We start from the raw sequence: 22,021 nt of genomic DNA on the forward strand, positions 1-22,021 counted from the left end.
CATTCCTGATGGTACAAACACTCTCATTGCTTTCTTGGTCATATGTAAAATGATTCCATACAGGGTTTCTTTTTGGTCTTCCCTCAGGTCTCCTAGTTTCTACAATCATAGCCATCTGTGCTACATTATACTGTTAACTTAATGCTATTGTACCAGACTACCAGACCACTGACTAGCACATGTATATGTATACCTGACATGCATGTGACATGCTGATGATGACAGTTGTTATTTTTGCAACAAGCCTGAACAAGAGTATATAATGTATCAAATAGATAAACGTTTTAGTTTTATTTCTACCAATATTATTTGTTATAGTTAGTTTTGAAGCATTAAAGTTAAGTATAGTTAGTTTATAGTTAGTTATTTTTGCATAAAAATTGTTTTAGTTAGTTATAGTTAGTTAACTAAAAGTCAACAAGGCCAAACTAAAAGTATTATTAGTTTTAGTTTTAGTTAACTAAAACAACACTAAATGCTACCTACATGTATATTATACAAACTCTTATCAAGCTTCTGAAGTTTATAGGCCTGTTTTGATAGTCTAAGATATAACGATTTTGATTTACTTTGCTTAAAATAACAATAAATTGTCGATTCTAATTATTTCCTTTTAATAATGCCGAGCTGAGAAGAGAAGCGTTGTTGAGAGAGATGCAATGAAATGGTTATATTAACATTAATTCATGAAGAATGTTTCATTCATGCTGAAGCCTTGATACATGGGTGACATTTATAATTGAAAGTCCATCAGGTTTTTGATTGCTCAAAAGTCTCTGCACTACATGTGTATATAGCATAGCTGCAAAAGTTGTGGCAGCCATTTTGTTTGGGGTGAATCCTACTTAGTAACGTCACCGCGTTACTAATAGTACAGGGACTTTGGACCAATCTCACCAAGAAGAACCCTTAAATAGAATCCTTTATGATCACAGTAACACACATAATGAATTGATTTGTATTCTTTTATTTCTCCATAGGCAAGGCGTATGGCATATTTTGACACAAGGGATCCAAACTATCCAGCTGTTGCTTTTATCACAATGCATGACGACAGAGAAAAAATAAAACCACTTATTTATGCACGGCTAGTCTACGATGATGGAAGCTCTGTATGCACTAGATTAGAGTACTGGGGACACAGTGGGGAGCTTGATCTTAGGCGTGGAGTGAGAGAGCTCTATGTTCACTATTTAATGAGAAACACTAAGATGATTGACTCCTCCTTATCTCCGATCTCAGCCACTTTAACTACCGACTCAACCTGCTCTGGTGGTCACTCCAAAACTATTCTAATTAAAGACACACGCAAGCAAAAAAGCAACTACGACTTTGGAGTTTGCTTGCATCAGGCTTTGTATAATTTGATCGACCCACAGCTTTTGGTCGACTGGGTTGAGCTCAACATTGCTTTGGGTGCCAAAGTCATCACTGTATACCTTCAAAATGTGTCCGAGTCGTATTACGAGATCATGCTTCCTTACATTGGGCGGGGCATTGTTGAGGTACTAGACTGGAAGATGGGCATCCCCTACGTTAAAGAGTATACTAAAATTTGGGGACAGACAGGTGTCATTTCTGAATGCATTTTTAGGAACATCAATCGTGTCAAGTATCTTGGACTCATGGACGTTGACGAGTTTTTTGTGCCCCAGAAGCACCTCACTATACCGGAGATGCTCTTGGATTTGGAAAAAATGGCCGGGGCGAGGAACTCTGCTTCTTTTATCCTTTACAATGCCTTCATGTGGAACGATGGCATCCCTTTACCGGAGGTAGCATGCTCTACGAAATGTCCGGGCATGAAGTGGCCTCGTTACTTTATGAATACTAAGCGTAGCTTTTATCCTCCGTATCAATACAAATATCATAAACTCATTGTGAAGCCACTTGCTGTCAACACTGCTTGGTGTCATTACATATTTGAGCCCTGGCAAAAAGGCTACACAAAAGAGTTCTATGTTCCCGTAAAACTAGGCCTAACACACCACTATAGGTTTCCAGAAAAAAAGACTAAATCGTGGAAGTCACAGACATTCACAATGAGCAGGTACTTTGAAGTAACAAGGAAAGGCATCATGGAGCAGATGTGTCATGCTAATTATTGATTTTATGTTATTTTTTTTTACATGTGTTATATGTACACGATATTGTTTCAATAATAATCATTCATCAACAGTTAATAATTTTGGCTAATTGTTTTGGCATAACAGCATACAAGAGAATGAAGTTTCTCTTGCCAAGTGCCTACAAAAGCAATAATAGTCCAACCATGCAAGCATTGTTATAGATCTACAATATACAGTGAGTGTAGCATCTTATTCTCATTTAGCAATAAATCAGTCATTACAAATCCTGATGACAACATGATTGTGTTTTCAGCTACAAGTTGAGCAACTTTTTCAATATACCAACAGTTATTAGACGATTTATCAGATTTATGACATTTATTTTTTATTTAAAAAATATTGAACTGTTGCTTTTGTTGCCACTTTGCTTAAAGACTGCTAAGTGACTCAGAAACGACTACAGTAGAACATGAAATCATTAATTAGAGGGACTATAAATTAAAATCATCTGTCATTATTAAATACATGAGCGGCTAGGGTAATTATAAATATAAATTAAAACACAATAATAGCTATTATACCAATACTCAAACTATAGCATAGCTTGAACACATGACTAAAGGGTTTATATACTATATCCCAGTTCAGTTTGGGACGGAAGTGGAAGCAGCTGCGTGGAATTTGAAAAATGTAGCTACGTCACAAAAATGACGTATTTTAATGATATTCATAGAGGAATGGCGGCTGTGTTGTTTCACTCTTAAAACAGTCTTGCTCTTCCTGATAAGCAGTACAATAGCTACTGGAGTCAACTAGTCTTCATAAAGGCCATCATTATCAGAAGATCTTGCTCTGTTAGCTTTTTAAAAGAAGAATTATCAGTTTGAGCTCTCGACTACATGTTCTTATGTAAACTATGACGTAGACTAATTGTCATAAAACGTCATTTTGGTATGCCATTGGGTTTATAGGGAGGACCCGGTTCTCAGGGTTCCCAAGAGCTGAGAGACCCAAGATTTCACAGATTTTGATGGACTTTGGCGACTAAGAACCTGTGAAAGTTTCATCCTTATCCCACATTCCTATAAAAAGTTATTCCAGTTTTTCTTGTCCCAAACTCAACTGGGATATAGTATATTAAGAATGAGGTTTGTACATGTAAAGTGTGCAGAGGTGAAATATGTGTATGATAAGTTCCTCAATAAGGTCTATCTTATGCCTTTATAATCCCGCCCAACTTTGTGCCAGACTGCAGCTCCCTGCTGACCAAAAATCCCATTCAGAAATGATCCACTGAATGGGTAACCAGCATAAACGTGATCATATAGTTGCAAATGAAGCACAACATTGGTTGTTACCATGTCACAGACTCCATCAAGACTTGCTATATCAAGATAAAGGATCATATGACTCAATAGCGTAAGGAGAGCATGTCTTGAACCACCTAGTGTACCACTGTTGAATATTCCATACAAATTTCAAATTATATTCTTTTCTACATCTTTTAGATGAGGAAAACACATGCGCAGCATATATCGCAGCCATGGCATAGTCTTCACTTTTTCTTTATAGAAAGCGACATAATAACCAGCATAAATGTAGTCACCAATTTCTTTCATTGCTTTAAATGGATCAGCATAAAATGCAACATCACGAATGTCTGAAGTCACCAAATAACCTACGCTGGGGTTATCCAGCAAATAATCATAAAGAAGGTACATTTTTTGATCGTGAACAATGCTCATATTCACTGGGTCTTCATGTTTAAAATGGCATGATGGACATGCAACTAGTAACTTCTTGACAATGTCATCACTCAATAAATTATGTATAATAAGAATGTATGCTTCAGGAGCACTCTTCATTGCTGATATAAGAAAAGGTTTGAAATAGTTATAATCATCAAATTGAAGATGAGATGACCAGTAAGCTTTACTTTTTTTAAAATTAACAAAGCTCCTGAAATTACATCTCTTTCTTTTCAAGGAAAAATGGCTCCAAAATCACCCTCAATTTTTATTACATTTTCTGATACATATTGATGTACTTATGCCATGTAAAAAGTTTGAGCCAATTCTAACTTCAATTTTTTGAGTTATGGTCATTTTTAAAAATTGGCCATTTTCGGAAAAAATCCCTGTACTATATATAGCCCATGGTTTTTTCCAAAAAATGGCTCCGAAATCACCCTCAATTTTATTACATTTTCTGATACATATTGATGTACTTATACTATGTAGAAAGTTTGAGCTGATTCTGACTTCAATTTTTTGAGTTATGGCCATTTTAAAAATGTGCCAGTTTTTGAAAAAATCCCTGTATATAGCCCATAGTTTTTTCCGAGAAATGGCTCCAAAATCACCCTTAATTTTTATTACATTTTCTGATACATATTGATGTACTTATGCTATGTAGAAAGTTTGAGCTGATTCTGACTTAAATTTTTAAAGTTACGGCTATTTTTAAAAATTGGCCATTTTCTGAAAAAATCCCTGTACTATAGCCCATAATTTTTTCCAAAAAATGGCTCCAAAATCACCCCCAATTTTTATTACATTTTCTGATGCATATTAATGTCCTTAAGTTGTGTAGAAAGTTTGAGCTGATTCCAACTTCAATTTTTTGAGTTATGCATGGTCATTTTTAAAAATTGACCATTTTCTGAAAAAATCCCTGAAGTATCTATAGCCCATGGTTTTTCCAAAAAATGGCTCCGAAATCACCCTCAATTTTTATTACATTTTCTGATACATATTGATGTACTTATGCTATGTAGAAAGTTTGAGCTGATTCCGACTTCAATTTTTCGAGTTATGGCCATTTTAAAAAATCTGCCAGTTTTTGAAAAAATCCCTGTACTATAGCCCATGGTTTTTTCCAAAAAATGGCTCTGAAATCATCCCCAATTTTTATTACATTTTCTGATGCATTGATATTGTCCCTGGCTGTCAAATGTCAATGTAATAAATATTATTAGTTTTGAAAGAAAATTTTATTCTAGTAATAATATATCTAAAATTGTTAGTATCAAGGTTAGTATAAAGTTGCTTAGTTATTGAGATTACGTGTGTATGCTGTGAATTCTGATGATTTCTTAGTCAAGCCTTTCACTTCCGAGAGCAACCTATTATCTTTAACATTGAATCCCACACAACGATAAGTATGGAGACACGCTGACTTCAACTTCTCAATGTCACCTTTGGCATCAGGATAAGACAGAATTACAGTTCCATTTATGCTGGTTTCCTACATTGAGTACAAGACAGAGGAAAAAGAAGAGGAATTGAGAGAGAATAAAAGAGAATCACAGACAGACAATTGCATAAAAGAGCTATCTACTTGACAGAAACTATGACAAGTAGAAAAGAGAGAATTTATATACCGTACAGGTAGTAAATTTCAAGAGTATAAAATTTCGTGTTTTCAGTAGTGAAAAGCTCTTAATTCTTTAATTTTGAGGGGGTTCGATTTCACATTTTTGCACGTGCACTTGCATTAAGTCATTGATTTCCACATGCTGCACATGCGCAGTGAGCATTTTCATGGTATTAATTTTCGTGGTTAAGAAGTCACCTACAAAATCTGTGAAATTAAATACCCCACAAAATTTTATACCTGTACGGTAGTCAGTTTTTTTATACTTTATGTTCAGTGAAGGAGTCAGTCATTTGTCCTTTAAACTGACGGCCATGAAGTGCGTCGTCATATTTCCATTGTCTTTCCTTATCCGATGTCATTCCTTCAAAATACTCACTTTAAAGTAACAAAAATAACATCAAACAATTTCTTATTATTTTTGTCTTACACTTGAACACATATAGTGTTTTTTGTACTCTTCCAGCCTTTAGCACAGCCACAAGTACACTGTGATGGTCCTAAAACATGAAATAGTCTTAATTGATTAACATAAAGTAAATATAATGAAGCAAATTTTAACGGGCTAAAATTCTATTTAGCAAGTATAATTTTAGCAATTTTAAATCATTCTATCAATTGTATCATTGAAAGCTACAATGTATATCCCATCAAAATTTTTCTTGTACAGTATTATAGCACGAGGCATGCAGAATGGTTGGCAGACTGAGACAACCGCATGAAGCTATGCTTCCATTGTACTACTATGCTTCTTCATACCTTCATATTTGCAAGTGTAGTTTCCTCTACAGTTGTGGTGACCAGCCTGGCATATATCAATATCAGCCACATATAGGCCACTGCCATTAGTCCAATCTTTTTGTAAGCCAATGGCAACCCTAAGACTGCCTTCAGGAGTAAAACCAATACACTCGTCAATACGGCCACACTCTTTCTTTAATTCCTATTGGAAATAAACACAAATTAAAGCATAAATTATGTACTATGAGCTACAATATAAATACATACATGTAGGCAAAACACATCCTTTTAAAAACCATACACTTTGATCACTGTTTTTGTTTCCATAGAGTCCTATGAAGATTCTATCACGTTTTCATTTGTTTTCATGTAAACAGAAGCATAAAACAGGCACAAAACTATACCGATTGCATCATTTTTGTTGCTGTGTAAACTTAGAATAATAATACAATAATAATGTAATACTAATCCCAACTGAGTTTGACCCAAGAAAAACTGGAATAACTTTTTATAGGAATGTGGGATAAGGATGAGGCTTTCACAGGTTCTTAGTCGCTCAATGCCATCACAGGATCTCAGGTCTTGGGTCTCTCAGCCCTTGGGAACCCTGAGAATCGGGTTCTCCCTATAAACCCAATGGCATACCAAAATGACGTTTTATGACAATTTATCTACGTCATAGTTTACATAAGAACATGTGGTCGAGCGCCCAAACTGATAATTCTTCTTTTTAAAAGCTAACAGAGCAAGATCTTTTGATGATGATTACATGTATAAAGACTAGTTGACTCCAGCAGCTATTGTACTGCTTATCTGAACAAACAAAACCCATTTAAGAGTGAAATACAGGCCAACCACGCAGCTGTAAAATGTCGGCCATGCTTCTATGAATATCATTATAAGACGTCATCAGTGACGTACACCTACATTTTTCAAATTCCAAGCGGCTGGTGTCAAACTCAGTTGGGATATAGTATAATAATACATTGGAAAGAATCTTAAGCATCATGACTTTTAAATATTAACTAAAATTGCTTTAAATATTTGTATGCCCATGCATAGAGCGGTTACTACATTGTATATTCATTGCAATTAAAACTACTCACTTCAATGGTTCTTCCCTTTAACGTCCTTTTATCAATTCCTGAAGTAACACCTATAAAAATAATAATAATAATACAGTAGTACTTATTATCAGCAAATTCATGAGCGTGTTTTCTTAGTTTCACCTGGAAAGAATATGAAATTTTTATTCGGATAAAATTTAGCAACAGGACGACGACCAGTAGACTCAGCCTCATATCTACATTATACAATAGAGCAACAAAAAATATTACGACTTTTATTCTAAACAAAAACTATTTAGTGGTTTTTTTTCTAAAATTAATTTTAAAAATAATAATGAAGGTCACTAACTTTAGGCGAAGGTTTTTCACTCTTTCGTAGAATACGTCACCTCTTTTTTTAATATCTTGCATCTTTATATCAGAGTCTAAATATACATTGACAATCCTGTGCATAAAAAACAAGTACACATAATAATCCTACAATGTGGAATATTAGCCAAGGGCTGGCCCATCATAACACATGACTGGTTCTTGTTACATGTAACTCAATCATAACTAACTTCATTATGTTCTTTGGAACTTTTGCTTTCTTAGACATAAACCATTCCACAAATGGCTTCACTCCTAATAGAAATATGAAATAATTCAGTCACTGACAGTTGTATAAAATACCGTATAGCTAGAAATTTTGGTGGAGTAAAACTTTGGCAAATTTGGCGAATTGAGATCCATTCACCAAATTTTTAGTCTCCAATTTGATACAGTTCCATAAAAGCAAGCATTACAATTTTGCCAAAATTTTAACCCCCAAACCTCTTTTAAAGTCAATTCGTCAAATTTTAACACTCCAAATTTTCTAACTATAAAGTAGAGTGTATATACCTTGTTCAAAGTCTGCTGTAGGAGAATACCCAATTTCCTTTCTAGCTAAACTGATGTCAGCCACTGGAGAAGTCAAGTTCAATATTTGAATTTCCTGAATAATAACATAATAACATGTAACTCTGCATGGTTAGGGTTTTCCACAGCATTCTGGCATAGTGCTCATGCAGCTACTGTTAGTAGTTTGTTAATCACAGCACCCTACACTTCTCCAGTTAGCTAATAATAATAAATGATAACAACAACAACAACAACAACAACAACAACAACAACAAAAACAATAGTAATAATAAATTTCTTAACTAGCTTGGGTCTGGTTTGTTAGGTCATAAAAATGGGTCAAAATCTCTGTACTATAAAACAGGAATTTTGGTTAAGTTTCGTTAAAAATAAAAAAGAGAGAAGTCTCAACTTTTATAATTTTCCTGATACGTATACATGTATATGCTCTTATGTTGTGTAGCAAGTTTGAACTGATTCCAATCAAAATTGCATTTTTAATAAATATTTAAAGTTACTCAAAAATAGGGCCAAAGTCCCTGTACAGGGTCTTTGGCCAAATTTTGCCAAAAATTAAAAATCAAAAATTTTCAATTTTTATAATTTTCAGTGATACATATGCATGTACTTACATTGCGTAGAAAGTTTGAATTAATTCCAATTAACACTGGAATTTTTATGAATTTTTAAAGTTACTCAAAAATCAGGCCAAAGTCCCTGTACTATAGTACAGGGACTTTGGGCAAATTTTGCCAAAATTGACTAGGAGAGAATTCTCCATTTTTATAATTTTTTCTGATACATATACATGTTTTTATGTTGTGTAGCAAGTTTGAGCTGATTTCAATCAAATTTGATTTTTTTATGAATTTCCAAAGTCCCTGTACAGGGTCTTTGGCCAAATTTTGCCAAAAATTAAAAATCAAAAATTTTCAATTTTTATAATTTTCAGTGATACATATGCATGTACTTACATTGCGTAGAAAGTTTGAATTAATTCCAATTAACACTGGAATTTTTATGAATTTTTAAAGTTACTCAAAAATCAGGCCAAAGTCCCTGTACTATAGTACAGGGACTTTGGGCAAATTTCGCCAAAATTGACTAGAAAAGAATTCTCCATTTTTATAATTTTTTCTAATAGATATACATGTTCTTATGTTGTGTAACAAGTTTGAGCTGATTTTGATCACATTTGAATGTTTTATGAATTTTTAAAGTTACTCAAAAATCAGGCCAAAGTCACTTAATTATTACATGCAGTAGGTGTAGCCATGACAACATTAACACATTAATAACATGAGCCCACAGATACATACATGTAAGTCAATCATATTATCTATGCATCAAAACATAGATCTACTTCCTTAACTAAAGTTCTTACATTCGTAGTGTCTTTCTTGAGTTGTTTTTTAAGTATGTCAGCAGCAGTTGTAACCTTTTGAGGATGACTACTTCCTAGATCATAAACGACACCACAGGTCTTAGGCATATTCTTTAAAGCATTGCAAATCCCAGTAGCAATATCTGTAACGGCCGTGAAGTCGTAAGTCAAAGGAATCTGCCTGTATAAAATAATAAACAAACAAATATTATTTATAAGCATATATCGCATTAAAATTATTGCCAAAATGTACATGTAATTTTGTCACTTTCAAAATCACAAATAAGTTCACACATACATTTAATACAATAGCTGTAAATTAATATGTTATTTTTAGTCAATTACAGTCAATTACAGCACTCTATCAACACTAAAAGTTATATACTTACTTTGCATTATGAGGCAATGGGACGGACTTTCCTTCGCTAATAGATTCTGCAATATTATATACCATTGATCCAGAGTCCGCCATTGGACCATAAGGATAAAACGGACGGACTCCTACAGTTTTAACTTGATACATACTGCAGTATACTTCAGAAAACTGTTGTTCGGCACTCTATCACGAGTAGCATGATTATCATAAAACTTATGCATCATTTAAATTTCATACCTTTAGAACAGAGAATAAAGGAACAGGAGCTGGTTTGGCATCCTTAGATTTAAAATCTATCAGTGACGCTTCGGGCGTTGTACTGTATACCAATGGCACATCCTGTGAATTGAAAATAAACTTAAAATAATTGAAAATAATTTAAAATCAACTCTAAAAACAAAACACACCCACAATTAAAACTACATGGACACACTCACATTACATGACATCTCATTACAATGTTAAGGCTGACTGGCAATATACAATTATGATGCTAGGCTAGTATATCTTTAATCAAAAGTACGAGTCATTCGATCTTTAACACACACTTTACACTAAAATAGAACCAGTTTCAATTCCAGCATTAACATAACAACAAGCCTTGCATAATATTGGAAACCGATTGACTTTAACTCTATCATGCATGTACTGTACCTTGTGATTTCTTAATAATTCCAACAAAGCAATAAAACACTGCATCCTTCTTTCTATATATCCTGGTATGTCATCTCCGAAACTTTCTCCCAAATAAATTATTCCTGATAGGAACCTTGAAGTGATAAAGTACTCCAGGAGAGGCATCCCACACAGATCTCCATGATACAATGGGACATCTGTAGAGTAAGGACTTATTATCATAACAATCATAATAATGGAACATAATTATTATACCAGTATTGAATAGTAGTTGACTAGATGGTTATTGTAGGCCAAGACATACATGTAATAACTACTGGTTTTATGTGGACTGATATTTGTATTGGCCTCATCAGAGTTCATTTTAATCAATTTTCACCTTTGAAACTGTTATGGCGAGAAAGTTTCCATTCATATTTATAAGGCTTTCATATCTTAGTACAGTTCTGTACATACAGCCTTTTAGTTGCAGTTGCGGCAATTGGTGTCAATCAATGGCTGAAAGGCTAATAATTTTGAGCTCAATGAAAAGTTTATAGTTGCTATCAACAAAAGACTATCATTATGTCAACAGTGACTTAAGGCCACGTACCATCTGCTTTCAATTAGAAAGGTTCTATTAGTTATGAGTAGGTAGGTATTTAATGTACACAACCAAATATAATCACATTGATCAGACCTGATTCAGATTAAAATCAGGCCTGATTCAGACTGCCTGATATCAGGCATGGATCATGGATTTTGGGCAATGAGTCCTGATACAATCATGGGGTCAGCCACAGTACAGGCATGATAAGCATCTATACTGGATCAGGCCAGACTGACTTCCCTGATCATTCAGCAGTGATAGCCAACAGGGCTGTACCAGTACTGATATCAGGTCTGAGTCATTATTTTGGGCAACATTTTGAATCAGGCCTGAATATATTTGGCTGTGTAGCCATTGGTTTTATATAGCACTTCCTCTCTACCAACTCTTGTGGTTATTAGTATAGTAGTAATATTTCAGGCAACAGAATGACAGCACTCATCAAAGTGCCCATAAAGAGGTGTTTTGAATCAAGTTAGACCATCTTGACAACCAACAGCAATAAACAATAAACATAGCTTGGATCAAGTTTCCTGTGAATTATAATTTTTGGCATGGATACGCATTCCAATCAAGGCATTCATTGCACATGTAATTATGGCCAATAGCCATTTGGGTTTTTTTGACTCCCGAATTTGATGAACTTATGAATTATGTTTAATCTACTATCCATGGTTTAATATTCTATGTAAATATTCGTCATACCTTTCTTGTGTAGCTCATCGATTCTCCTTTGCATCTGCTCCCACTGCGGAGAGTGTTTCTCATCATCAAAGTTGTGTAATACAATTGGTGAGTGTCCTCTACTCAATAGCTCTAGTGTTGTGTGATATCCAACGAAACCAGCACCACCAACAACCAACACTATAGTTATGTATATATATATATTATATATGTAATACATATAATTAATAATATAATAATGTATATAAAAAATGATGATTACAGAGTGATAATCATATCTTAAATTAAGTTACCATCATTTCCAGTAACTGCCAAGGCTGTAGTGGAAATGAGAAGAACATCAAGTATCCTCATCCCAACATGAACGTTGAATGATGGAGTCCGGCTGGCGGCTGACCTCTGCCTATCGCCTAATTAATAGTTATTTTAATGCTTTCTATGGGCGTTGCTCACTCATAAACCAGTACTATTATGTCAAAGGCAGAGAAAGGTATTATAAACAATTTTTAATTGTAAAAGAAAGTTACCTTCTTTATTATCTAGACTACGAGCCACTGGAGAGAGAGTCTCACTCTACAGTCAAGGTAGGAGACACTCTGTATATGTGGGGAGGTGTTTCATCAAAAAGCAACGGAGAATTTGCATTATCAGTAATGGAGCTTTATCATTTACCAACTGGTACATGGGAGCAAAGGCCCACAACAGGAAACTCACCACTGGGCCTTTTTGGTTATGCAGCTGCTGCTATCGGTAACAAAATATTCTATTTTGGTGGATATAGTGGTAATTCTGCTGGAACTTTCTATAACAGCCTGCACTGTTTTAATGTTGATGCTTTCAATTGGAAGGAAATATCTCCTAATAACTCTCACCTTGGCCCCATGAAGAAGTGCAATTGTGGGATGGTAGCTGTACAACTGAATGGGGAGGACTATCTTGCAGTGATCGGAGGCCTTGGATCAGTTTCTAGTGAAACGCCCAAGCAAGGAGATGCTAGTTACAGCACCAAAGAAACATTAACTGGGTATCAAATATGTAATGAAGTACACTACTTTAAGATATCAACTGGTCAGTAATGATAATAAAAAAAAAAAAAAAAAAATAATAATAATAATGCATACATTGTATACACATATAGAGATAGTTAAATTTTGGCAAAAATTACTAGAAAAAAATCTCTATTTTTATAATTTTTCTGATGCATATACATGTGCTTATGTTGCGTAGAAATTTTAAGCTGATTCCAATCAAAATTGGATTTTAAAAAAATTTTCAAAATTACTCAAAAATTAGGCCAAAAAGGAAAAAATTGCTTTTAATTTTTAAATTACATTTTCTGATGTATATTGATGTCCTATGCTGTGTAGAAAGTTCGAGTGAATTCTGACTTAAATTTTTCAAGTTATGACCATATTTTAAAATTGGCTAATATGATTTTGCAAAAAAAGAAAAGGTGGGAATTTTCCATTTTTATAATTTTTTCTGATGCATATTCATGTACTTATGTTGTGTAGAAAGTTTGAGCTGAATTTTATTAGAGTGGCTACAATTTACATTAATTTTCAAGTGATCATCATCAATAATTGAACTATTACATGTAGCAGGATGATGATTAAATCATTGTACGGCCATACTTAAAGCCTTTCTTTATATTTTTATATTTTAGAGCAATGGATGTCACCAAACACTGAAGACAGACCAATTCCTATTTCAGAATTCAGCATGACTTCAGTTACGCCTAACAGTGCAATATTGTTTGGAGGTAGCAACGATTTTGGACCCAGTAATGATGCTACTTTAGTCACATTCACCAATACATCAGTAGTGAGTGTATAATTATAATTAACAAGAACAATAATTATATTATGGCTTCATTTTAATGCAGAAATTCACTTTATTGGTGAGGTCATTTGAACCTTATAAAAGATATGCTCATTCGAGTGCACTTATTAACAGCAGTAGTGCAGGGCCACAGCTATTGATTCTTGGAGGAATATGTGGCCTTGACTGTTGGCTACTTGACATTAACAAAAAAATATGGAAGGAGCTAGTAAGCATTGAAAAATAGTATTAACATAATAGAATTATTATTATTGCTGTTGTTATTGTTTTATTGTTGTTTTTGTTGCTGTAGGTAAAACTCCCAGACTCTATTACTAGTAGATGTAAGCATTCTCTTTCTGTGTGGAGTGTCACACCAACTACTAACTGGATGATTGTGTTTGGAGGTGCAAAAGATGATGGAATATCGTCAATCAGCAAAACAGAAGTTTTTGAACTCAGTGAGTTGTAAATTTATGAATCATCTTTATCGTTCTGTGCATGTACAGGATATACTAATCATAAGAAATGGTCTACCAGTGTAATACCTTTGAGACAGTATCAAGAAAAACTACACCAAAGGAGAGAAGGGGCAGCAGAATCACCTGAGCCACCTCAAAATAAAAAGAGACTAAAATTAGAGGATGAGGAAGAGAGCGACACAGAAGATGAAAGGTGGGAGATAGAGGAGGATGATAGCTGGTTTGAAGTACAAGAGAAGGAGCTAGAACTTCTTGAAAAAGAGCAGCAGCTAAAGAATAGAGAGGAAGAGCTTAATGAGAAAGAAAGATTGCTAGAAAGTAGAGAGAAGGAATTAGACGAGAGAGAGAGAAAAGGTTGAACTTTAAGAACTTTAGAAAGTATAATATTTGTTGTTGTTAGATGGTGGTATTGAATTTTAATTTTATGAAAAGTTCTTGAAATTGTCTTTTTTAGAAAAAAACCATTATTAGTTTTCATTACACCACATTGCATTGTGTTATGTTAGTAAAGAATTTTTCAATAATCCTGGTCTCTTTTCTTAAAGTGCGACAACCATGATAATTATTCCAATGAGATCTGTAATGATATGAGAGGCCCAGTGTATCAGGAATTATATATTCTTTTGTATACTTGTCTGAACGATAAGTTATGAGCACATGTCCCCATGCAGTGAATACTGCATCAGGTTTGACTATCATTTTTACTGACTGGCCTCCCTTTTCAAGACAGTACTCAGACCTCTTGAAGTAAGATGGAAGTGTATCAACACTCAGGCTATCACATTTTTTTGAATTTAATGTTTTTTTAACAATAGGCAGAACCTTGTGACCTTTGATAAGAGCATTAGTGAATATATATGAACCAGCCCTCCTTGCTTCTTGTATATTCTCCAAATATCTCAGCATATCCTGTACATTGTTGTGTTTCAAAGGAACAAAGAACTCATCTGCATCATTGAGTCCAAGGTATTTCACTCTGTGCATGTTGTACCATATACATTCAGATATTACTCCAGTCTGCCCATAACTTGATGAACTAACATTAGTAAGTGGTGGCTCCAGTTGCCAGTCCAACACTTCAACTACTCCTTTGTTAATGAAAGGCAGTAAAACATTAAAAATTTCTTGTGGTGCTTTTGTTTGAAGGTACAGCATTATCACTTCTGCCCCTAATGCTATGTTTAGCTTCACCCAATCATGAATAACTTTAGGGGAAATATTTTCAATAGCTTTATGAAGACACATCCCGAAATCATATTTTGGAGGTTTATCTCCAACAGTCCTAATGAGTATGGTATCAAAATCGGAGACACATTGTTTGTTAGTAGATATTTTCACATACGATATAGACTTTGTCTGGTAATCCATCAACCTTGAACTACGTATCAAATAAAGCACATAGGTGTCTCTGCCTTTTAATGCACCAAGTTCGAATGAAGTTGACAAGCAAGCAACAACACGATTATCTTGATCATATATTTTGAGGAATATCTCTTGAGGAAGATGCTTTCTTTTATCTTGCATTGATAGCAAAGTTATGGTAATGTTATTCAGATCTCTTTTGTCGAGATAACCTATTCTTCTTACCTAAAATGGTAAACATGAAATAAACACAATGATAATAATATTTTTTACTATAAATGATTGTGATATTTTTATCCACAGTCCATTTCTAGTATTAGGATGTTGCAGAGATATATTATTAGCAGGATTCAACTATAATGGATAATAATAGTCAGCTTTAAAATGATACTACACTCGTGTAGATACAATATCATTAAAGGCTAAATATTATTATTATTTTACAAGACTAATGAGAGAGACAATACACACACAACTTAAAGAAAAGGAGAGCATAAAGAAACTGACAAAATAGTCCTGAAGGAATCAGTGCCAGGAATGAACATATAATATCAAGGACAAATATTTTATCGTGTCTCTATTTTAGTAATGAACCTTTTTGAAGCTAGCTGGTAAAATTATGTCTTCTTCTATCATAGTCTCGTTGACCTAATAAAAATTAATTAGCCAGACAAGCCCCTGCAGAGCTTACCGTCATCGGGCCATTGCCAAACATCCCACGGACATGGCCTTGCCAAACGGATAGAAGTAAGACGACAGACAGAACCACGGCTATAGAACACTTAATAAGTACGCTTCTCTTCGTGTATAATTCTAGCCTAAAGACTGTCTTCAACATAGCTAGACTAGCTAGTAATGGACCTGGACATGAAACAGGAAGCTTACCTGATCTGCTTGTTGTACTATAGTGTGTGTGTGTGGGTGTATATAAACTGCCACAAGTTTATATAGTGACAGATATTATACGTACATCCAGGGCAAGACCGGATGGTCATAAAAATTCCCTGATGATATGCCAAAAACAAGTAGATCGATATGCCAAAAACAAGTAGATCGAATTATTAATGATGACTACAGTCTGCTGATGGCTCATGCTCTTGGTTTTCTCAATATAGTAGACAGTGCGGCAAAACATGTTATTCTGTGCATACCATTAAACCACAATGAGATTAAACTGAGCCTAGCATGACATAAATCAATGCATAATACTGTTCAGTAGATGATTAACTTACTGCTGCCAATAGGCTTAGTTCAATTGGCACTGATTGAAATATCACCTCATTAATTTTATTCTCCTGTTTCCTTCCAATTTGCTTCATAATTTCTCCTGTTTGAAGAGTTGACGACATCTATTGAACAAAAAGACATCACTACTACACAAGTGCATTCTTAAAAAATTATGTCTGAATTACGAAATATTAAAATTTTTAACCACAAAAAGTAGTAAATTCATTAATAATTTAAAATATAATTGTGTCCATTGTGTTCCCTGCTGACCAGCAATCCCACTCAAAAATGGACCACTGAATGCAGGATAAACATGCAAATTATTGGTTGTTACTAGTCTTGCCAGCCAGGCCAATCCCTTGCGAGACTAGGTTGTTACTATGTCATGCACAGATCACACGACTCAAAAGTGAAAAGAGAATATATCTTGAACCACCTAGTGTTATGGTGTAACATTAGTAAGTGGTGGCTCCAGTTGCCAGTCCAATACTTCCACTACTCCTTTGATGAAAGGCAGTAAAACATTATATGAAGTATTACAATATTATTTTTTACTACAAAATAATAATTGTGACATTTATCCACAGTCCATTCCTACTATTAGGATGTTACAGCACCAAAGAAACATTAACTGGGTATCAAGTATGCAATGAAGTACACTACTTTAATGTATCAATGGGTCAGTAGATCTCTTTTGTCGAGATAACCTATTTATATCAGTAGTTACCAATGCAGAAATTCATGTCATTAGTGAGGTAATTTGTACCTTATAAAAGATATGCTCATTCGAGTGCACTTATTAACAGCAGTATAGTGCAGGGCCACAGCTATTGATTCTTGCATGGTGGAATATGTGGCCTTGACTAAAGTCTATTCACTTTCACCTGACCTATTGATTTTTTGTTATAACTTTTGATAAACATGGAATTTAGAAATTTTGTTTACACCATTAGAATCGCTAGGTCCTTCCCGTCCTTTAGATAAAAGATCGGGTCAAAATGATAAGGCCTTAGCCTTTTTTGGATGTCCCTGTATAAACTCAATGACATACCTTTGACCGCAACTATGCAGCTAGAACAGCTAGATTAAATTCAGCTGCTACTTATCTGCATCCCTTCTGCGCAACAAAAACAATTCCAAAACCACAAATACGTAAAGAATGCGGATGTGACGTAGTTATTTATTAATTGAAAAAAGCCAGGGGTCAGGTGAAAGTGAATAGACTTTAGCTACTTGACATTAACAAGAATATGGAAGGAGTTTGTAAGCATTGAAAAATAGTATTAACATAATAGAATTATTGTCATTGTTTTTGTTGCTGTAGGTAAAACTCCCAGACTCTATTACTAGTAGATGTAAGCATTCTCTTTCTGTGTGGAGTGTCACACCAACTACTAACTGCATGATTGTTTGGAGGCGCAAAAGATGATGGAATATCATCAATCAGCAAAACAGAAGTTTTTGAACTCAGTGAGTTGTAAATTAATGAATTATCTTTATCATTCTGTGCATGTACAAGATATACTAATCACTATAAGAAATGGTCTACCAGTGTAATACCTTTTGGTACAGTATCAAGAAAAACTACACCAAAGGAGAGAAGGGGCAGCAGTATCACTTGAACCACCTCGAAATGAAAAGAGACTAAAATTAGAGGATGAGAGTGACACAGGAGATGGAAGGTGGGAGATAGAGGAGGATGATAGCTGGTTTGAAGTACAAGAGAAGGAGCTAGAACTTCTTTGAGAAAGAGCAGTAGCTATAGAATAGAGAGGAAGAGCTTAATGAGAAAGAAAGATTGGATAGAAAGTAGAGAGAAGGAATTAGATGAGAAAGAGAAAAGGTTGAAAGAAAGATAACTTTAAGAGTTTTAGAGATTATAATAATTGTTGTTGAATGGTAGTATTCATTCTTAATTTTATGAATTATTATTATGCATAATATGTATATATATTATAGTGATTATTATTTCTATTATTATTACTTTCTACTGCTAGGTATTTCAGTCACTTTTCTGTTATTATTATGATTAATGATTATGCATGCTTTTCATCTGTTATCAGTTCTGAGAACTGAGTTCTGTTTAGTTTTATTCAAATTGTATAAAATAATTATACTTCTGAGAGTTTTGCCGTGGTTGCCTTTCACGCGTTTCAGTCACAACAATTGGCGACGAGGGTATTTGGAGTAAGTAGATAAGTAGATCTATCTACTTATCTTCTACTTGTCACCTCCTTTTCACTCACTTCACATAGTCTGGCAACGCATGGCAAAATGTCATCGTTTGACGCCACTAAGGATTCGTGGACGTCCTACATAGAATGATAGAACGACTTCAGTTCAGTCTACTTCAAGGCCAATGGAATCACAGATGGTGATGTCCAGAAGCTAGCTATAATCTTTATCATAGTCATTGGTGCTCGTACCTGAACTACTGAAGAGTATATTGCAGCATGATTGCAGCCACAGTCACTGCAAGAGGATGCAGTTACACTGTAGGCCATCTGGCCATGACCGACAAGCCGGCTGAGGGATCACTTCAGTCCCAGACCATCCCCTATCACTCAGAGATACAAATTCCACACAAGAGTGAGGAACCCTGATAAAACAGTTGCCACTTATGTGGCAGAGCTGAGGGCAACTGGAAGCAGCAGCAGCTCAGGACTCCTTCAAGCTGTCAGAACAGAAACCAGGCACTCTACCGGTTCATACAATGCAGAAGAAAGATCATAGCAAGGTGGAATGTTATCATGTAGGTGTGGAGGCAGTCATTATGCCAACAAATGCAGGTTCATAGATTCTGAATGCAGAGTATGTGGAAAGAAAGGTCATTTGGCTAGAGTGTGCCGTATCAATTAAGGAGAAGCAACAATCAAACCATAGAAATCCACCTAAAGGGAAACCTGCAAAACTACCTATCACAACAAGCAGCACCCAACTCACACCCTGGACCACCACAAACCACGTCCTCCTTCACCTGCAGACTCTGAAGACTATCCTTTATTTACATTGCCTTCCAATATCAAACCAATAGTGGTCACAGTTCAAATAAACAAGGCTGATCTTAAGATGGAGCTATAGACACTGGTGCTTCTTTGTCAATCATTAGTGAAACCACATACTCCTCCCTGTCTCATATACCCTTCCTCAACTTTCCCAATCAAAGGTGACCCTATCAACATACACTGGTGAGAAGATCACTCCCCTGGGTACCATTGATGTTCAAGTCTAATATCAAGGACAGGAAATCTCAGGCTGCCTCTATTGGTTGTTCCAGGAAATGGTTCAAGAATACTTGGTTGTAACTGACTGGAACACATAAAACTTAATTGGTCAGAAATTAATACTGTTAATTTTTCTTTTTCCTCCTTAGGTACAATTTTAGGAAACCATTCATCCATATTTCGTTCAGAGTTCGGGAGACTACGAGACATTTCTGCTAAACTTCATATTCCGTCCGATGCTAAACCACGGTTTTTTTGAGCTCGACCAGTCGCTCATTCACTCAAGGAGAAAGTTCTTCAGAAAATCAGTCGATTACAGGAGCTGGGAGTGATCACTCCAGTTAAACATTCTGAGTGGGCAGCACCGGTTGTTCCCATAGTAAAAGATGATGGCTCTATGAAGTCACGATAAACCCAGTTCTCCTCAGTGATACATACCCATTGCCTCGACCTGAGGATCTATTTACAGCTCTGGCAGGTGGGAAAGTTGTGTCAAAACTAGATCTCAAACACGCTTATTTGCAAGTACCTTTGGATCATGCATCTAAGACATTAACTACTATAAACGTAAATTATAGCATCCCGCCCATGCTTGTGCCAAATTGCAACTCCCTGCTGACCAGCAATCCCAGTCAAAAATGATCCACTGAATGGATAACCAGGATAAACGTGATCATAATTATTGTTGCAAATGAAGCACAGCATTGGCTGTTAGCATGTCACAGACTCCGTAAATATTTGCTATATCCAGGTAAAGGATCATATGCCTCAATAGTGAAAGGAGCTAGAATACGTCTTGGTCTACCTAGTGTATCACTGTTCAATATTCCATACAAATTAAAAATTTTATTCCTTTCTGCATCTTTTAGATTAGGAAAACAAATGATAAGCATTTTTTGCAGCCACAGCAAAGTCTCCATTTTATCACCGGTTTCTTTCATTACTTTAAATGGATCAGCGAAAAAAGAAACATCACGAATGTCTGTGATCACCAAATAATCTATGTCGGGGTTATTCAGCAAATAATCATAAAGAAGGTACAGTCTTTGATCGTGGGAAATGTGCATATTCACAGGGTCTTTATGTTTAATATGGCATGATGGACATGCAGCTAGAAGCTTCTCGACAACATCATCACTCAATGTATTATGAATAATGAGAATGTCTGCTTCAGGAGCACTCCTCATTGCTGATATAAGAAAAATTTTAAAATATTTATAATTATTGAAATGAGCATGAGACGGCCAAAAAGCTTTAGTTTCTTTAAAAATTAACACAGCTCCCGAAATTACATTTTTTTCTTTTTGAGGCTTCTTGTATAACTTTTATTCCATGATGTGGTAACAGGTCCTCCTTCTTTGTCTTTTTGACACTTAGTAGTGAAATCATATGTCAGTCATAAATCCAGGTGAAATGGCATGAGTTATTTTTCTAACAAGGTGAACCACACTTTTAATATACCAACAAGCATTAGAAAATTTATCAGTTTCCATGGACCAAAGACTCCATTAACTTTAATCAAAGTTGCACCTGTCTTCAAAACATTACTGTGATATGAGTGAATATATAACTGCTCTAGGGTTGAAGCCAAGTCTTGTGAATTAAACTTGAGCTCAAAACTTTATCAACTGTGGACAGCAATATGACCTGATTGATGGAACTAAGGCACTTTTGAAATAAGAAGCAAAAGTTTTTGAAAGTGTGCCAAAGTCAATGATCCTAACTGATATTGTTTAATGGGTCATTTGCCATTGTTTCCATGTCTATTAGTGCTGTAAGTGCATACAACACAGTATAGTTGCACCACTTTTCTCAAGGACTGTTTTTAGTTTAGTTTCATCAGAGAAATCAATGAAAATTTTATTTACTTTTAATTGTGACCAAAGATCCCATTTGAGTGCCGGGAATAGGTGCAATGTTTATGGAATCTTCAATTAAAGTAGCTTTGTAATTTTCTTGGTACAAGTACTCAGCTATCATTGCTCCATGAAAACTCATACCACCAATTACAACAATTAAAGATGTTATGAAAAACGTGAACATTATACTACACAAATGTAAAACAGTGAAGGGGCGAGCCTCAGCAAGCAAAGCAATGTATA

General features: G+C 35.0%; 4 protein-coding genes and 2 long non-coding RNA genes across 9 annotated transcripts in view; 4 read left to right on the forward strand and 2 right to left on the reverse strand.

Annotated features, from left to right (window-relative positions):
- LOC100633439 (uncharacterized) overlaps window positions 1–2,196 on the forward strand; it is a 4,129-nt gene extending 1,933 nt beyond the window's left edge. The window contains exon 3 of the mRNA XM_003388640.2: window positions 981–2,196. Within this exon, the coding sequence (XP_003388688.1) occupies window positions 981–2,108 (1,128 nt within the window). The 3' untranslated portion in view covers window positions 2,109–2,196. The remainder of the gene's footprint in view (window positions 1–980) is intronic.
- A 2,846-nt stretch (window positions 2,197–5,042) lies between these two features.
- Window positions 5,043–12,225, reverse strand: LOC100633562 (UDP-glucuronate 4-epimerase 4-like). Of its 3 annotated transcripts, XR_002185949.1 has the most exons (16): window positions 12,097–12,225; window positions 11,825–11,983; window positions 10,549–10,727; window positions 10,132–10,233; window positions 9,908–10,077; window positions 9,519–9,699; window positions 8,135–8,228; window positions 7,813–7,876; window positions 7,602–7,697; window positions 7,415–7,488; window positions 7,292–7,341; window positions 6,204–6,387; window positions 5,875–5,944; window positions 5,685–5,822; window positions 5,457–5,642; window positions 5,245–5,315 (listed from the first exon to the last, which is right to left on the reverse strand). XR_002185949.1 is itself a non-coding variant. In XM_003388641.3 (15 exons), the coding sequence occupies exons 1-15, from the start codon at window positions 12,155–12,157 to the stop codon at window positions 5,118–5,120; spliced, it is 1,794 nt and encodes a 597-aa protein (XP_003388689.1). In that variant the 5' UTR covers window positions 12,158–12,225; the 3' UTR covers window positions 5,043–5,117. The 3 variants fall into 3 exon arrangements, 2 of the variants coding, with proteins under 2 accessions (XP_003388689.1, XP_019855579.1); XM_003388641.3 differs by lacking the exon at window positions 5,457–5,642 and having other exon boundaries at window positions 5,043–5,315; window positions 5,711–5,822; XM_020000020.1 differs by lacking the exon at window positions 5,457–5,642 and having other exon boundaries at window positions 5,224–5,315.
- A 2-nt stretch (window positions 12,226–12,227) lies between these two features.
- On the forward strand, window positions 12,228–14,502 carry LOC109584325 (kelch domain-containing protein 1-like). The gene is made up of 6 exons (XM_020000023.1): window positions 12,228–12,293; window positions 12,347–12,871; window positions 13,470–13,627; window positions 13,689–13,853; window positions 13,938–14,085; window positions 14,134–14,502. Exons 1-6 carry the CDS (start codon window positions 12,275–12,277, stop codon window positions 14,463–14,465), a joined length of 1,347 nt encoding a protein of 448 aa, XP_019855582.1. The 5' UTR covers window positions 12,228–12,274; the 3' UTR covers window positions 14,466–14,502.
- Window positions 14,503–14,526: 24 nt separating this feature from the next.
- Window positions 14,527–16,713, reverse strand: LOC109584324 (uncharacterized). Of its 2 annotated transcripts, XM_020000022.1 has the most exons (6): window positions 16,701–16,713; window positions 16,354–16,648; window positions 16,160–16,308; window positions 16,063–16,116; window positions 15,742–15,822; window positions 14,527–15,693 (listed from the first exon to the last, which is right to left on the reverse strand). In XM_020000022.1, the coding sequence occupies exons 3-6, from the start codon at window positions 16,304–16,306 to the stop codon at window positions 14,584–14,586; spliced, it is 1,392 nt and encodes a 463-aa protein (XP_019855581.1). In that variant the 5' UTR covers window positions 16,307–16,308; window positions 16,354–16,648; window positions 16,701–16,713; the 3' UTR covers window positions 14,527–14,583. The 2 variants fall into 2 exon arrangements, with proteins under 2 accessions (XP_019855581.1, XP_019855580.1); XM_020000021.1 differs by having other exon boundaries at window positions 16,160–16,648.
- Window positions 16,714–17,899: 1,186 nt separating this feature from the next.
- Window positions 17,900–18,360, forward strand: LOC109584326 (uncharacterized). Its single transcript, XR_002185950.1, has 3 exons — window positions 17,900–17,958; window positions 18,020–18,165; window positions 18,268–18,360. It is a non-coding gene; the product is annotated as an uncharacterized LOC109584326 (long non-coding RNA).
- Window positions 18,361–18,693: 333 nt separating this feature from the next.
- Window positions 18,694–21,793, forward strand: LOC109584329 (uncharacterized). Its single transcript, XR_002185952.1, has 2 exons — window positions 18,694–20,670; window positions 20,789–21,793. It is a non-coding gene; the product is annotated as an uncharacterized LOC109584329 (long non-coding RNA).
- The last annotated feature ends 228 nt before the right edge of the window (window positions 21,794–22,021 follow it).

The sequence above is a fragment of the Amphimedon queenslandica genome, unplaced genomic scaffold, assembly GCF_000090795.2.
Source record: "Amphimedon queenslandica unplaced genomic scaffold, v1.1 AMPQUscaffold_13220, whole genome shotgun sequence".
In the NCBI taxonomy this organism is placed as follows: domain Eukaryota; kingdom Metazoa; phylum Porifera; class Demospongiae; order Haplosclerida; family Niphatidae; genus Amphimedon; species Amphimedon queenslandica.

Bases quoted from the DNA above. Each gene is read 5' to 3' on its own strand.
- LOC109584325 (XM_020000023.1), top strand. The intron at 12,872-13,469 runs GTCAGTAATGAT...TTTATATTTTAG, and splicing joins CTACTTTAAGATATCAACTG to AGCAATGGATGTCACCAAAC. The intron at 14,086-14,133 runs GTGAGTTGTAAA...GTGCATGTACAG, and splicing joins AACAGAAGTTTTTGAACTCA to GATATACTAATCATAAGAAA.
- LOC109584324 (XM_020000022.1), bottom strand. From the start codon at position 16,306: ATGTTGAAGACAGTCTTTAGGCTAGAATTATACACGAAGAGAAGCGTA. The intron at 16,117-16,159 runs GTAAGCTCTGCA...AATTTTTATTAG, and splicing joins TTGGCAATGGCCCGATGACG to GTCAACGAGACTATGATAGA. The intron at 15,823-16,062 runs GTTCATTACTAA...TATCCATTATAG, and splicing joins TACCAGCTAGCTTCAAAAAG to TTGAATCCTGCTAATAATAT.
- LOC100633562 (XM_003388641.3), bottom strand. From the start codon at position 12,157: ATGAGGATACTTGATGTTCTTCTCATTTCCACTACAGCCTTGGCAGTT. The intron at 7,342-7,414 runs GTGAAACTAAGA...TTATTTTTATAG, and splicing joins AAATTTCATATTCTTTCCAG to GTGTTACTTCAGGAATTGAT. The intron at 6,388-7,291 runs GTGAGTAGTTTT...TATTTCCAATAG, and splicing joins TAAAGGGAAGAACCATTGAA to GAATTAAAGAAAGAGTGTGG.